Source organism: Monodelphis domestica, chromosome 4, assembly GCF_027887165.1.
Source record: "Monodelphis domestica isolate mMonDom1 chromosome 4, mMonDom1.pri, whole genome shotgun sequence".
Lineage (NCBI taxonomy): Eukaryota > Metazoa > Chordata > Mammalia > Didelphimorphia > Didelphidae > Monodelphis > Monodelphis domestica.
In genome coordinates this window covers 204,214,111-204,229,557 of record NC_077230.1, presented here as the reverse complement: position 1 = coordinate 204,229,557, position 15,447 = coordinate 204,214,111, and the positions used below count along the sequence as shown (strand labels likewise).

The 15,447-nt window shown below is 34.5% G+C and overlaps 1 protein-coding gene across 3 annotated transcripts in view; it reads left to right on the top strand.

The window, feature by feature from the left end:
* The window catches only part of TFPI (tissue factor pathway inhibitor), a 115,151-nt gene that overhangs the window by 52,437 nt on the left and 47,267 nt on the right, over positions 1–15,447 (top strand). For all 3 annotated transcript variants that reach the window (XM_007494488.3, XM_007494489.2, XM_007494490.3), the window contains exon 2: positions 8,697–8,813. In XM_007494488.3, the coding sequence (XP_007494550.1) occupies positions 8,699–8,813 (115 nt within the window). In that variant the 5' untranslated portion in view covers positions 8,697–8,698. The remainder of the gene's footprint in view (positions 1–8,696; positions 8,814–15,447) is intronic.

Below are 15,447 nucleotides of genomic sequence, written 5' to 3'. Positions count from 1 at the left end.
TTTAGATTTTTTCACCATTATCAGTGTAGGAGTGGAACAGATAGGTTATGGGATTAATACAGGGTTGAGGTTTGCAACTAATGAATAGCAATAGTACAAAAGTATAATGAAGTCAGAAGAGGAAAGAATAACATAATGATTAGGATGGAGAATGGAGAAAAGTGATGTTGGAGCAGGGGCAAATGCCAAACAAAATAGGGACAGATAGGTAGACTAGAATTAACCAGTAATCCCAAAGAATAGTTTAGGAAGGATAAAGAATCAGGAAAAGAAGAATATAAAATCATGGAAAGATAGACAATCGATCAATATTTTTGGTCAAGGAATTACAACTCCTATGAATAATGCCCAAATACAGATTGTGTCAAGTCCTGTGACTATCTGAGGTGAAATGAAGAAAAAAAACCTTAGACTATAAGAAGATTGGGATAGCTAAGGGGCCTTGAAACAAGCTGTAGACACTTCCTACCTGTATGATTCTTGGCAAGTAACTTAACCCCAATTGCCCTAGTTCTTACCACTCTTCTGCCTTGGAACCAATACTCAGTATTAATTCTAAGATGAACAGTAAGGGTTTAAAAAGTAATGTAAAGATTGGAGAACTAGGAAATTAGGGTGTTTGAGGTACAATAAAAAATTGAGATTCTATAGGACTTGCAGTCCCAGATCTCAAACTATAAAGCAGTGATCATCAAAATAATTTGGTACTGTGTAAGAGAGGATTTACAAGACAAGACAAGCATGAAAAACAAAACAAAGTAAAGGACCTCAGCTGTCAATCAAAAAAGAACATTCCAAATAGAATATTCCCAGGAAAGACAGTTGGAGGCAATCCAGGCTGAAGAGGGAAGAAGCTGGGAACAGGTCCCCTGTTAGCTTCTGTCCTCTGGAGCTAGGATGAGAAGAAATTGGCTTTCGTTGGTGGCTTAGTGTGGTGAAGAAGATATTTGTGTCTCTGAGTTTTGAGTTTGAAGCAAGAAGAAAGAAGATTAAACAGTTATCCTCCCATCTCCTTCACAGACTTTTGTCACAGCTGTGATGGGACTGACATTTCCTAAAATCCTCCTAACCCTCATTATAGATTAGGGAAAACTTCATTCCTCTCACCTCATCTTCCATCCTTGTACTGTTTTCCCAATAAACCCCCTTACTTGAGAAAAGAAAAGTAAAGAGTATCTCTCTGAAATCTCATAGTTCCCCTGAGTTACTTAGAAGGTGGCTAACTAAAACCAGGGAAGGGAAAAGGGAGGCAGGAGGGAGAGGGTAGAAAACGAGTGGTATTTGAGGGAGGAGGATAGGCAAAATATTAATCAATTAGCCATTTAGGGAATTGATAGACACCCTCAAGTATTCCCCTAGTATATATCTCTCTATTACAACTAGGCACCTTGAGATTTCCCCTGGTATTAGTATATCTCCATTACAACTAGTCAGCCAGAGTATCGAGTTATTACTATTGATACGCCAGCATCCTTTTTTGATTTTAGTCAGCCAGAGTATTCTTTATAACAACTAGAAATATCTCCAGAATACCATTTATATTACAGAACTGGATAAGAGACAGAAAGGAGAATCAGTGTCATAGACTTGGGGTAAATGACCTCAGCAAGACAGTCTATGATAAGCCTAAAGATCCCAGTTTTGGGGACCAAAACCCACTATTTGATAAAAAGTGCTGGGAAAATTGGAAGACAGTATGGGAGAGATTAGGTTTGGATCTACATCTCACACCCTACACCAAGATAAATTCACAATGGGGGAATGACCTGAATATAAAGAAGGAAACTATAAGCAAATTAGGTGAACATTTGTCAGATCTTTGGGAAAGGAAAGCCTTTAAAACAAAGCAAGAGCTAGAAAAAAATCACAAAATATGAAATCAATAATTTTGATTACATCAAATTAAAAAGGTTTTGTACAAACAAAACGAATGCATCCAAAATTAGAAGGGAAGTAACAAATTGGGGGAAAAAATCGTCATTATAAAAACCTCTGACAAATGTCTACTTACTCAAATTTATAAAAGCTAATACAATTGTACAAAAAAATCAAGCCATTCTCCAATTGATAAATGGTCAAAGGACTTGCACAGGCAAATTCCAGTTAAAGAAATCAAAATTATTAATAAGTACATGAAAAAGTGTTCTAAATCTCTTATAATCAGAGAAATGCAAATCAAAACAACTCTGAGGTATCGCCTCACACCTAGCAGATTGGCTAACATGACAGCAAAGGAAAGTAATGAATGCTGTAGGGGATGTGGAAAAGTTGGGACATTAATGCACTGCTGGTGGAGTTGTGAATTGATCCAACCATTCTGGAGGGCAATTTGAAACTATGCCTAAAGGGTGATAAAAGACTGTCTCTCCTTTGATCCAGCCATAGCATTGCTGGGTTTGAACCCCTAAGAGATAATAAGGAAAAAGACATGTACAAAAATATTCATAGCTCCGCTCTTTGTGGTGGCAAAAAAAATTGGAAAATGAGGGGATGTCCTTCAATTGGGGAATGGCTGAACAAATTGTGGTATATGTTGGTGATGGAATACTATTGTGCTCAAAGGAATAATAAAGTGGAGGAATTCCATGTGAACTGGAACAACCTCTAGGAATTGATGCAGAGTGAAAGGAGCAGAACCAGGAGAACATTGTACACAAAGACTGATATACTGCGCTACAATCAAATGTAATGGGCTTCTCCATTAGCGGCAATGCAGTGATTCTGAACAACTTTGAGCAATCTATGAGAAAAACCACTATCCACATTCAGAGGAATCACTGGGAGTAAAAACACTGAAGAAAAACTGCTTGAATACATGGGTCAAAGGGATATGGTTGGGGATGTAGACTCTAAATGTACATCCTAGTGCAAATATTAACAACATGGAAATCGGTTCTGATCAAGGACACAAGTTATACCCAATGAAATTGTATGTCAGCTGCGGGAAAGGTGGGTGGAGGGGGGGAGGAAATAATGTGATTATTGTAACCAAGGAATAATGTTCTAAATTGACTAAATAAACTAATTGAAATGGGAAAAAATTGAGGTTCTCTAGATATAGGAGTTGGGAAAGAGGAAATTGGTGAGGCAGAAATTGATCTCATTGAAAAATGTTTGAGAAATATGTAGACATTGAGTTGAACTGACATGTCAACTGTAATGTCAACTGGAAACTGATAGACAACAGTCAACATGATTTTTGTACTGGGTAAAAGGCATTAATGATCTTCAAAGGAGGCGATGTTGCTGAATGCTAGCAGCATCTGAAAAGTCTAGAGGAGGCAGTGGGGCTTATGTAGTATTCCAACCCCCATCTAAGAACAGTGTATGAGAAAATGCACCCCAAAGATGAAGTAGATGCCTGAGATGCAGTGTCCTCTGGGAAAAACTAAGTCTGTATGATTAAAGGTAAATGGATGGAGAATGAGATGAAGTTTAGGATGAAGAGAAATTTATTCATTATGGACTAACAATTACAAAGCATATATTGCAAGGGAAAAAAGTTTCATGAGAAGGACTAAGGAAATTGGCATGAAAGAATAAGGATTTGAGGGTCAGGAGTTCTTCAAGGGATTTTGCATGAGGAATATGAAAAGTAATGGGCATTAGTTGTTTCTTAGTGACAGCAGTAGTAGAGGGTGGCAAGATAAGTTAGAATATGAAATCTGAGAGTCTCAGCTTAGAGTTTTGGTGACTCTGCTCTTTGGAAAATCTAATACTTGGATGTCACTGACCATTTCATTTTTTTTTTCTGACTAGTTTACCCTTGGTATTCTCCTTGAAAATTTCTCCTCATGTAGGTACATTTATTTTCCTTTACATGTCTATGAAATACTACGTTTCATCATCTGCCTTCTATTTTCTAAAGAAATAATGAGATTTTTCCTAGGCCTAGGATATTAGAAATCAAGAAAAATCTCATTTTTTCTAGGTCAATTATACTAACATTTGCCTTCAAATATTTGAGACTTGTCCTTCTCTCTCACTTCTTTTAGTCTGAGGAAAACAGAACAGGTACATGAATGAATGCTGACTGGACCAGCATTTCATAATATCTATTTAGACTTAAAATTATAGAATGGATAGATATTCACTCAATTATTCATTTAACAGACATTAATTTGCATCTGTTGGATTAAAGGCAGTATAGAGTTCATTTTTTGGTTAATACTCATTGATTATCTTGTATGCAAGTTAGGAAATAGTATTTTTAAGTCATTTAACCATTTTGAATATATCCTCATATAGGTTGTTATAAGATGTTGATGTAAAGCTAATTTTTCCCATACTGTTTTCCAATTTTCTAAGTAGTTTTGTCAAATAGTAAGTTCTTGTCCCAAAGCTGAGATCTATGGGTTTATCGAACACTAGCTTGCTGAGGTCATTTACCCCTTATCTATTTCATTGATCCACCCTTCTGTCTCTCAGTCAGTGTCATATTGTTTTCATGACCACTGCTTTATAGTACAGTTTAAGATGTGGTACTGCTAGACCCCCATCTTTCACATTTTTTTTCATTATTTTCCTTGATATTCTTGATCTCTTGTTCCTCCAAATAAATTTTATTATAATTTTTTAATTCTCTAAAATTTTTTTCATAGTTTGACAAGGATGGCACTGAATAAGTATATTTAGTTTAGTAGGATTGTCATTTTTATTGTGTTAGCTTATTCTATCCATGAACAATTAATGTTTTTTCCAGTTATTTAGGTCTAGTTTTAATTGTCTGAAAAAAGTGTTTTGTAGTTGCATTCATATAATTCCTGTGTTTGTCTTGGTAGGTAAATTCCTAAATATTTTATATTGTTTAGAGTGATTTTGAATGGCATTTCTCTTTCTAACTCCTGCTACTGGGATGTGTTGGGAATATATAGAAATGCTGATGATTTATATGGGTTTTTCTTGTACCCTGCAACTTTGCTGAAGTTGTTAATTATTTCCACTAGTCTTTCAGTTGATTTTCTAGATTTCTTTAAGTCTATCATCATATCATCTGCAAAGAGTGATACTTTAGCTTCCTCCTTGCTTACTTTAATCCCTTCAATTTTTTTTTCATCTCTAATTGCTACTGCTGGTGTTAGTAGTACAATATTAAACAATATAAGGAAGTGATAATGGGCATTCTTGCTTCATTCCTGATCTTATTTGGAAGGCTGCTAACTTGTCCTTATTGCAGATGATACTTGCTAATGGATTTAAATATATACTCTTTATTATTTTGAGGAAGAGCCCTTTTATTCCTATACTTTCTAGTGTTTTCAATAGGAATTGGTGTTGTATTTTGTCAGAGGCTTTTTCTGTGTCTCTTGAGATAATCATGTGATTTATGTTGGGTTGGTTATTGATATGGTCAGTTATGTTGATGGTTTTCCTAATATTAAATCATCCTTGCTTTCCTGGTATAAATCCCACCTGGTCATAGTGGATAATCCTTGTGAAAACTTGCTGTAGTCATCTTATTAGTATTTTATTTAAAAAATTTTGCATCTATGTTCATTAAGGAGATTGGTCGGTAGTTTTCTTTCTCTGTTTTTAGTATTCCTGGTTTGGGTATCAGTACCATATTTGCTTCATAAAAAGAATTAGATAAGACACCTTTTCATATTTTGTCAAATAGTTGTCATAATAATTGGATTAGTTGTTCTTTAAATGTTTGATAGAATTCACTTGTAATTCTATCTGACCTGGGAATTTTTTCTTAGGAAGTTCTTTGATGTCTTGTTCAATTTCTTTTTCTGAGATAGGATTTTTTATGTATTCCATTTTCTCTTTTGTCAATCCAGTCAATTTTTATTTTTGTAATATTCACCCATTTCATCTAAATTGTCGTATTTCTTGTCATATGTTTTGGGCAAAATATTTCTTTATAATTACCTTAATTTCATCTTCATTTGGAATGAGATCATCCTTTTCATCTTTGATACTGTTAATTTGATTCTCTTTGTTCTTTTTCATTAGATTAACCAATACTATAACTATTTTATTTGTTTTTTGAAAGTACCATTTCCCTAGCTTCATTTATTAGTTCAATAGTTCTTTTATTTTCAATCTTATTAATTCTGCCTTTAATTTTTAGAATTTCTAATTTAGTTTTTATCTACAGATATTTAATTTGTTCTTTTTCTATTTTTTTTTTAGTTGCAAGCCCCATTCATTGATCTCTTCCCTCTCAATTTTGTTGCTATAGACACTCAGAGATAGAAATTTTCCCCTGAGTATTGCTTTGGCTGTATCCCATAAATTTTGATATGATATGACCTCATTGTCATTCTCTTTAATGAAATATGTAATTCTTTCCATGATTTCCTTGCTAAAGCTTCTTGCTGGATCTGCTCTCTCCTCACCCCAGTGCTCCAGATGTTCATTGCCTACCTTTTGGGTTTTTCTTTTCTTGAAAGTTTTTAAAATCTGTCTCCTTATTGGTTCTTTCACTCCTGTATTTGTTTTGTGGCAATATTTTAATATTGGTTAGAGAGGATTCTCATGGTGGCACAGAGCTTCTGAGGATTACTCTGCCATCTTGGCTCCACCCCTGGAAGGCTCTCTAATAGGATGTTTTAAAATAGATATTTATTTGACAATTCTTTGTCAGATTCCTTTGTTTATATAAAACCTTTCTTTAGATTGCAGGCTCTTTTGTAAAGTAAAGCTGTAGCTATTAAGCTACAATTATAGTACCTAGAACACAATGTATAGTAAATATTCAGAAGATATTTGGGAATTTGTTGATCTTCACATTTATACAGAATGGTAATTTCGGTTTCAATGTAATATTTTAAAAACAACTTCCATCTAAAAATTAATGGCATGTATTACTCCAAGGCAGAAGAATAGAAATGACTAGGCAATGGGTGGTTAGATGACTTGCTAAGAGTAAAAAAATAATAGTAACAAAATTCTTGGTTAACAAATTGAAAAATTCAATATTGGGACAGCTTATCTACCAATACTTAATGATGCAATCTATCAATTACCCTAGAACTGATCAAAAATATATCCAGCCATTTTGATCAACAAAATATCTTTAGCTACTCAGATAACCTGCCAACTGAGAAGGCAAGCAATGTACTGTGAATTCCACATGCAAAATCATGCAAATCATGTATCTCTTTTAGCTATATTGCAAAAAATAATGAAGAAAAATAAAGAAAATGAGAAATCTCTACAATATTTTATACTCAGAGCTCATCAGTTCTTTCTCTTTAACTTTAGTATTGTCTCATGAAAATTATCAAAGGAATGGTATAATTGTTGTTTTCATTATTTACATGCCCAAAATTCTTACACTGAAGTATATTGAAGTCTAAACATGCATAGATAAAAATGAAAGGCCAGCCTTCTAAATTGCTCTAGATGGAACATCTGCTTCAGCTTGTAAAAACTGTACCTGATTGTTTCCATTCTCTTACCTTTCTGAATAAAATAGAACTCTAGAAGAAAATGGACTTGAAGTCGCTTCTGATTTTCCTTGCTACCTCCAACTTTATCCTTAATTCTACATTCACACTTAGGCCAAAGGAGGCTAATCATTTTCTACATAAATACATTTATTTATGGATTTTATTTTTCAATGAAATAAGGGGAAAAAAAATTGTCCCATTTTGAAGCTTAAGTCAGCACTTTATTGCAGCATTTACACGATAGGTTGCCACCTGACTTCACCTTCACAGGGAATTTGACTTTAAATCAATAATTCATAAGTAATATGAAAGAAATGACGAAGGGGGCCACTCAGAATCCCCTAGGAAACCCCATTTCCTTTGGTAGTATGCTGCATATCAGCTGATTTATTGAAAGCATGATTAAGAAATAGGAAATGGAAGTAGAGTAAATGAAAAGATAATGACTAAACTTTAATGTTTGAAGTTTGAAAAAATCAGAAAAATATCTTGAAAGTAAAAGCTCTCTTTAGAATTAATTTCTTAAGTTGAAAATTTGAGGAAAAAATGAAAAAGAATAGATATTTTTAGATTAAATAGAAAAAGTAGAGATAGTATGAAAAGCAACATGGAAAAAAGAAAAGGTTTGAAATGAGAAAATTTACCAGTAATACACACACACACACACACACACACACACACACACACACACACACACACACACATAATTTTCTTTGCCTTCATGATAGCCGAAGAGTTTTAACTATTTTTATTGACCCATAGGGAATAATCAATCCATGAAATCACAAAACAGTCAAAAAATATTTAACTGAACTCAAGTGGAAAACATTTGCTCAGGCTTCAGTACTATGAGCTGTCAGAAGTGTTGTTATAGAAGAGTCATAAGCTGAGAATGCTAGGTAATTGTTTTCTAGTTCAGGTTTCTCCAATAACTATCTTCATGACCCTAGAAAAACAGAGTAAATCAAAGCAACAACAAGAAAAAACAACGTTCATCTCTCTAGGTCTTAGTTTCTTAACTATAAAATGAGGTTGGACTAAATGACCACAAGGACCTTTCCCAGACACCATTATTAGTAGAAATTATGTATATTCAATATACAGTATGGTTGAATATTATGTTTACATTGTATTTTGAGGCACATGCAAAAAAATCTGAAGTGTTTTGCTAAAATTATGTATATCAGTATGATTGAAGTTTGAATCATATTGACTGTAGGAAGTGTTTACATAGCATACATGCATATTCTGTAGGGATATGCTTTATCAAATTTTTTTACTAAATATATTTTTCAGAAATGATCATCAGGATGAAGAAAGGGCATGTGCTTATGGTTGCAGTTGTCTTACTGCTTAGCCTTGCACCTTGGCCTCTGGATGCTAACTCTGAAGAAGAAGAAGGAGACACTATAGGTAAAATTTTATCTCTGAAATTATTTAATTTTTTATTCTTATCAAGTACTAACTGAATATTCACTTTTATTTAGTGTGTTCCAATACAAAGAAGTAGCATTCTTATTCTGCTTCAATTTTGCTCATGTACAAAGAACAAAGAAAATTACTTTGCCCCAATGACCAACTTCAACAAAAAAATTTCTTTTATGGAATTTACCAATTGTTCTGGGGAGCAATCCAGAGAAATAAAAATTACTTTATTCTGAGTCTGTGGAAACAAATCAAGTCTATATTAGTCCTGTAATAGTCTTACATTAGCATTAGGGCAACCCTATTTGGAGAGAAATAGAGGGAGGGAGGAAAGAAGGAAGGAAGGAAGGAAGGAAGGAAGGAAGGAAGGAAGGAAGGAAGGAAGGAAGGAAGGAAGGAAGGAAGGAAGGAAGGAAGGAAGGAAGGAAGGAAGGAAGGAAGGAAGGAAGGAAGGAAAGAAGGAAGGATAAAAGAAATTTAATTTTTAACTATTCTATTTCTCTAATCCCATATATATATATATATATATACATATATATATGTATATATATATATATATATAATCTGATTCCTACCTAGAGATCAGCCAGTCTAGAGAATAATAAAAGAGATATTGGATTAGAAGTTGACCATGTATATCATTAATATAAGGGTACTCTCATATGGTTGAATTAATGTTCTAAAGGTTTTATGATATTAGCCAGAATATTTCAGGAGAAGAAATAAAAATCAGCTTGCCAGGAATCCAGTTTGAATCTCTCAAAAACTTACATTATCTTTTAAAAGATAACATAACCTCAATAATTGACTTCTTTAAAAAGAAAATGTTATTTCATGGCAATAATTAGCACATCTCCAATTATTTTAATTAATGCAATTCAATTTAATTGACCAAACACTTGTGAGGCACATATTATGTTATAGACTTAAATAATAGACAATATGGTAGAGTATGGACTTATGGACTTGGAGAACAAAGACTACCAGGACGATTCAAATCATATGTGATTCTATAATCCTGGACAATCTTTCTGTGCCTCTGAGTAATTTAGCCTCTATGTGCCTCAAGCTATTTTCTAAGATATGTCTAAAAGCTGTTATCAAAACGTATTAGTGTTGGGAATTTTCCAAGTGCTAGGCATTTTGGATAAAAGATGGATAAGAAATGGAACCTACTTTTTTTTAAAACCCTTACCTTCTGTCTTAGAAACAATACTGTGCATTGATTCCAAGGCAGAAGAGTGATAAGGGCCAGACAATGGGGGTTAGGTGACTTGCTCAGGGTCACACAACTAGGAAATATCTGAGGTCAGATTTGTCCCTAGATCTGGCTCTCAATCTGTTGGGCTCCCCAGCTGCACCCCTATGGAACCTATGTTAGAAAGAGAACTTTCTAACATAAATGATTATATGAAGTAATATGAGAAAAGTATAATGGAGAGGTCTAGGACTGATAATTTTAAGATGAAAGATACATGTACTTTTTTCTAGGAAGAGGTTGGTCATAGAAGTTTTCATAAAGGAGGGACTACCTGAGTAGAGCCATAAAGGAATAGAAAAGCTTCAACAGAGTGATGTAGGCCATTCCAATCATAGTATACAATATGGGAGATCATAGATGCATACAGAAAATTGATAATGATCTACGATGATTAAAAAAATTAATATATGGGAGTGATACAAAATAGAACTTGAAAGATATTGTTTTGTTGTTTAGTTATGTCCAGTATTTCATGACCTCCTTTGAGGATTTTCTGGCAAAGAGATTAAAACGGTTTGTCTTTTTTTTTCCTCCAGCTCATTTTACAGATGAGAAACTGAGACAAATAGGATTGTGCCCAGGATCACACAGCTAGTAAAGGTCTGAGGCTGGATGTGAGTTCAAAAAGATTAGTTTTCCTGGTTCCAAAAAAGTGCTCTCTCCCTAGCTGCCCACAAAGATACTGGAATAGTTTGCCAATTGTCCAGTGGATTAATGCAATCAGAGTTAAGAAACTTGCCTAGGGTTACACAGCTAATAACTATGAGGCCAGATGTGAACTCAGATATTCCTGACTGCAGGACCAGTACTTTATCCTCTGTGAATTTTTGCATATGAAAGACAAAAATAAAACCTAGAACTGATTAGAAGCATACTTTTTAGTACATTTCATGGAAAGAGTTGACTGCCACCTACTGAGTCAGAAGGCTAGTTGGGCAGAAGATCTCCCAGTACCCAATAGAGATGGAAGGAAAGTAAAGTTAGGGGATTTGATGGTTAGTAAACCAGAAAGTAACTGGTAAGGGAGCTAAAAAGGAGGCTACATTTAATACCATTGATGAAAACAGCCAACCAATGCTGTGTTCTATTTATACCCACAATTCCTTGGTGAAGTTATCTTATTTGTTGAATAAAATAAATGGTGGTGGGTTAAGAAGAAAGAACTCCTGAATAAAGAAAGAGAGCTAAGATATGAAAAAAAAATTACTAAAGCAAAAAAGAACATGAGAGGAAGTAAAAATATTCTTTTGGATGGTGATTTAGCAAAAAAGCAGTGATCAGTAGAATTACTTCAGAAAAACACTCTTTGACACCGAGATAGCTTTAATGCCATAGATAACCCTAAAGAAAATTTGTTCACAAAGTTACAATTTAGAAGGAAGGGAGTTAATAGAACTCTAAGGATTAGTCATTGGTATGTATATGAGACTCTTCTCATTATTGAAGAGAAGTATTACTTGGGCCTCTGGGGCAAGATTGTATTATCCAAAACTTGGGAAGAAAAGTTTCTATTTTCCTTCTGGGTTCTGGGTTCCTTAACTTCTTACAAGAGTCTTTCTCTTGCTTTAGAACTTTTTCTTTAAGAAGAACCTGTTACCACCTCATGTGCCTTCCTTCCTTCCTTCCTTCCTTCCTTCCTTCCTTCCTTCCTTCCTTCCTTCCTTCCTTCCTTCCTTCCTTCCTTCCTTCCTTCCTTCCTTCCTTCCTTCCTTCCTTCCTTCCTTCCTTCCTTCCTTCCTTCCTTCCTTCCTTCCTTTCTTCTTTCCTTCCTTCCTTCCTTCCTTCCTTCCTTCCTTCCTTCCTTCCTTCCTTCCTTCCTTCCTTCCTTCCTTCCTTCCTTCCTTCCTTTCTTCTTTCCATCCTTCCTTCCTTTCTTTCTTTCTTCCTTCCTTTCTTTCATCCTTCCTTCCCACCTTTCTTTCTTCCTTCCTTTCTTCCTTCCTTTCTTTCATTCTTTTGTTCTTCCTTCCTTCCTCCCTTCCTTCCTTCCTTTCTTTTATCTTTCTTTTTTCCTACCTTTCTTTCTTCCTTCTTTCCTTCCTTCCTTCCTTCCTTTTGTTCTTCCTTCCTTCCTTTTGTTCTTCCTTCCTTCCTTTCTTTCTTGCTTCCTTCCCACCTTTCTTTTTTCCTACCTTCCTTCCTTCCTTCCTTCCTTCCTTCCTTCCTTCCTTCCTTCCTTCCTTCCTTCCTTTCTCTCTTTTTTTCTTCCTTTCCCCTACCTTCCACCTTAGAATCATTACTATGTATAGGTTCTAAGACAGAAGAGTGATAAGGGCTCGGCAATGGAGGTTGTGACTTTCCCAGGGTCACACAGCTAGGAAGTGTCTAAGGCTAGATTTGAACCTAGGACCCCCCCATCTCTAAGCCTGGCTCACAATTCAGTGCCCTGCCCAGATGCCCTCCATTGGCCCCTTTCATGAAGACAGAAGTAAAAAGTAAACCAAAAGCTCTCTCCTCAAAAGCTTTCATTAACTCTTTTCCTAGGTAGGCAAAAAGTTGAGAAATCATTCTTTCCATTAATAAGGAGAATCTTATGCAAATTCCAAGGTTAGAAACTGGACTTAAATATATATGTTTAAAGGAATATTAGCAATGAGAAGGAGGTCTCTTGGTATTAATGTAAAGGGCATCACATTTTTAGCAAAGGAGCCTAATTTCAAATCTGTCGTTCATTTTACTAGCTGTATAAATTTAGGGCTAGTCACTAAATCACCCTGAGCTTCAGATTTCCCTTTGTAATATAAGAAAATTTCCCTAAATGATCTCTAAGGTTCTATCTAGCTCTGGATTCTATGCAGATTAAAAAGTATTTTTTAACATTAGAAATGAAATTAGTTAGGAAGCATTTATTAAGTCCTGCTAGATGCAAGACATGGTGTGAGACTAAGGTTAAAGAAAACAAACCCACAACCCCTATCCTAAGAAGTTTAAGATTAGTCACTGACAAAAGATTGAAGAGGGTAATAAATTACTTTTCAGTGTTTATTTCTATTTTTTAAAAACTACTCAAAATATTCTCTATATCCCTACAAAAGCCACTTAAATAGCTTTTAAAAATAAATTGATACTTTTTTGGTGGGGCTAGAAATAGGAATAAAAATCTCAGGGTTAATCTGTTGAGTACAGTTGTAAATCTTGAAATTTCTCAGACTTGTGAATGTTAAAAATTTCCACATTGAGGAATCCTCCATTGGAACAAATTCCCTACTGGAAACATTCTCCATTTTGATGTGAGAACTCGCCAGGATCAGAAATGGGAGGACCTCTACTCCACCCATACTTAAGACTGTTTTAGGGGAGAAACTCCTTGCTATGGGAGGACCTCTACTCCACCTGTACTTAAGACTGCTTTAGGGGAGAAAACTCCTTGCTAAACAATGAAAGTACTTGGACCCATGCTTATAATAAGGCAAGGAGTTCTTTGAGCCATGCCTGTTTTTTAGAATTGATACAATGGTATGCTAGGTACCTAAAAGGGTCGGGCAAGTTTTCTCTTAATGAGATTAGTCGACTCAGCTGTGTTTTCTCTGGTTCAGATTTACTGAGGAGATTAGTCGATTTAGCAGGAATTCAGATGGGCTGTCCTTTAGGAAACATCTATGGTGATTGGTAGATGGAAGAACTTAGGGAGGTGACATAGGAAAAAACCCCTTATATAAGAAAAGGGATCTCTTGAGGCTTGGAGATCCTTGGAGATAGATCCTTGGAGATCCTTGGGATCCTTGGAGAGGCTTGGAGATAGATCCTTTTGGAGGAGGCCCTTTGAAGATCTCTTGAGAAGTCCCTTGGGAGGCTGACTCTGGCTGGAACTCCCTCTGGGGAGACTCTGTTCCTCAGACATCCTTGCTTAAAACAAATCTTGTGGTGAGTGATAACTGACTGGTTTCTCTCTTAAGGCTTAGGCCTGGGTTGGCCAGGCCTGCCCTGGACCAACCTATTCTTTTCTCATTAATTCCTTTTCTCTCTCCTTCTCCTTTTCTTTAATTCCTCATTGTATTATTAGTTAAATTCTCTATAAAACCCAGTTGACTTAGGCATATTCATAACTATTTTAAATATAACAGTTTATGGCACCAACATTTTTAAATGTTACACAGTTAAACCTCTTTATGGTTTATAATTCTCTGGGAAATCCACATGCTTGTGGTACAATACCACCACCTGGAGTCAATGTAGCATAATAACAGATCAAAGCACTTTTTAAAAGTGGAGTATACCAAACAGTATCATTTATATGACAAAAAATTAATTTGGATGTCCCAAAGATTACAAAGAAACAATGAATCAAATGTCACACAATATTTTGAACTTCTCTAATGAGTTCATGTATTGTTGTATATTTTTGCAATCTATGTATGCTATCTTATTTATTTTCCCCAAATGAAATATCCTCCATATCCCTGCAGTTAAGATATGTTTATTTTCCCTATTCCTATCTCCATTCCTGGGACTCAGTTCAGTGTTCTATGAAGAATTAGTTCAATTGAATTTTCTTTACTTGTTCCTAGACCCCTTTATAATGCCTTACAAGTATAGATACTATATATATATATATATATATCCATATATATATATATATGTACACATATATATACATACACACACCATATATACGTATATTTGATTTAAAAGACGAGGATAAAGATCTATTGTTTATCAGTGAGAAAAGGATATATATGACATGAAATACTCATCTGTAAAAATCTCTTGAACTTTTTAAATAAAGTTTTAGTATAAAGAATATTTATAGTATTAGGTAGCAGAAAAGGAAAAGGAGAGGAGCATCAGGTGGAATAAAATATGGGAAAATCTTTACCGAAACTACAAAATCTTTGAGTATTTTTGTGAAAAAAATTCATATTTCCCTAAGAATATATGGGCAATCATATGAGCTAATATTGCCATGAATACTTAAAGATCATGAAAAAGTACTGTACTAAAATAATTTAAAATATATACTTACATATATATGTACATATACATATATATATGTACATATACATATATATATATATATACCATATTGTCTAAACTCTTCATTTCATACAGAAAGGAATTGATAGTCATAGAATTTAAATGACTTGCCTGAGTTTCTACAATGAAATGCAAAGACATAACTTAAACACACTTCTTGTCATTCTATATCTGGAGAAAATACTGCAATATTTTTCCTTTCTTATCTCAAACTCAGAAATAGGTATGATAGTGGTCTTTCAGGGACACTGACTTTAGATACTAATTTCTTTTTACCACATTTTTGTCTTAGAATTTAAAACTGAGTTATCTTACTCTATAATACTTCTCTTTCAAAAGATGTTGCATAAATGTAGAGTGCAAATCTTTGGCCTAAAAACCTTTCAG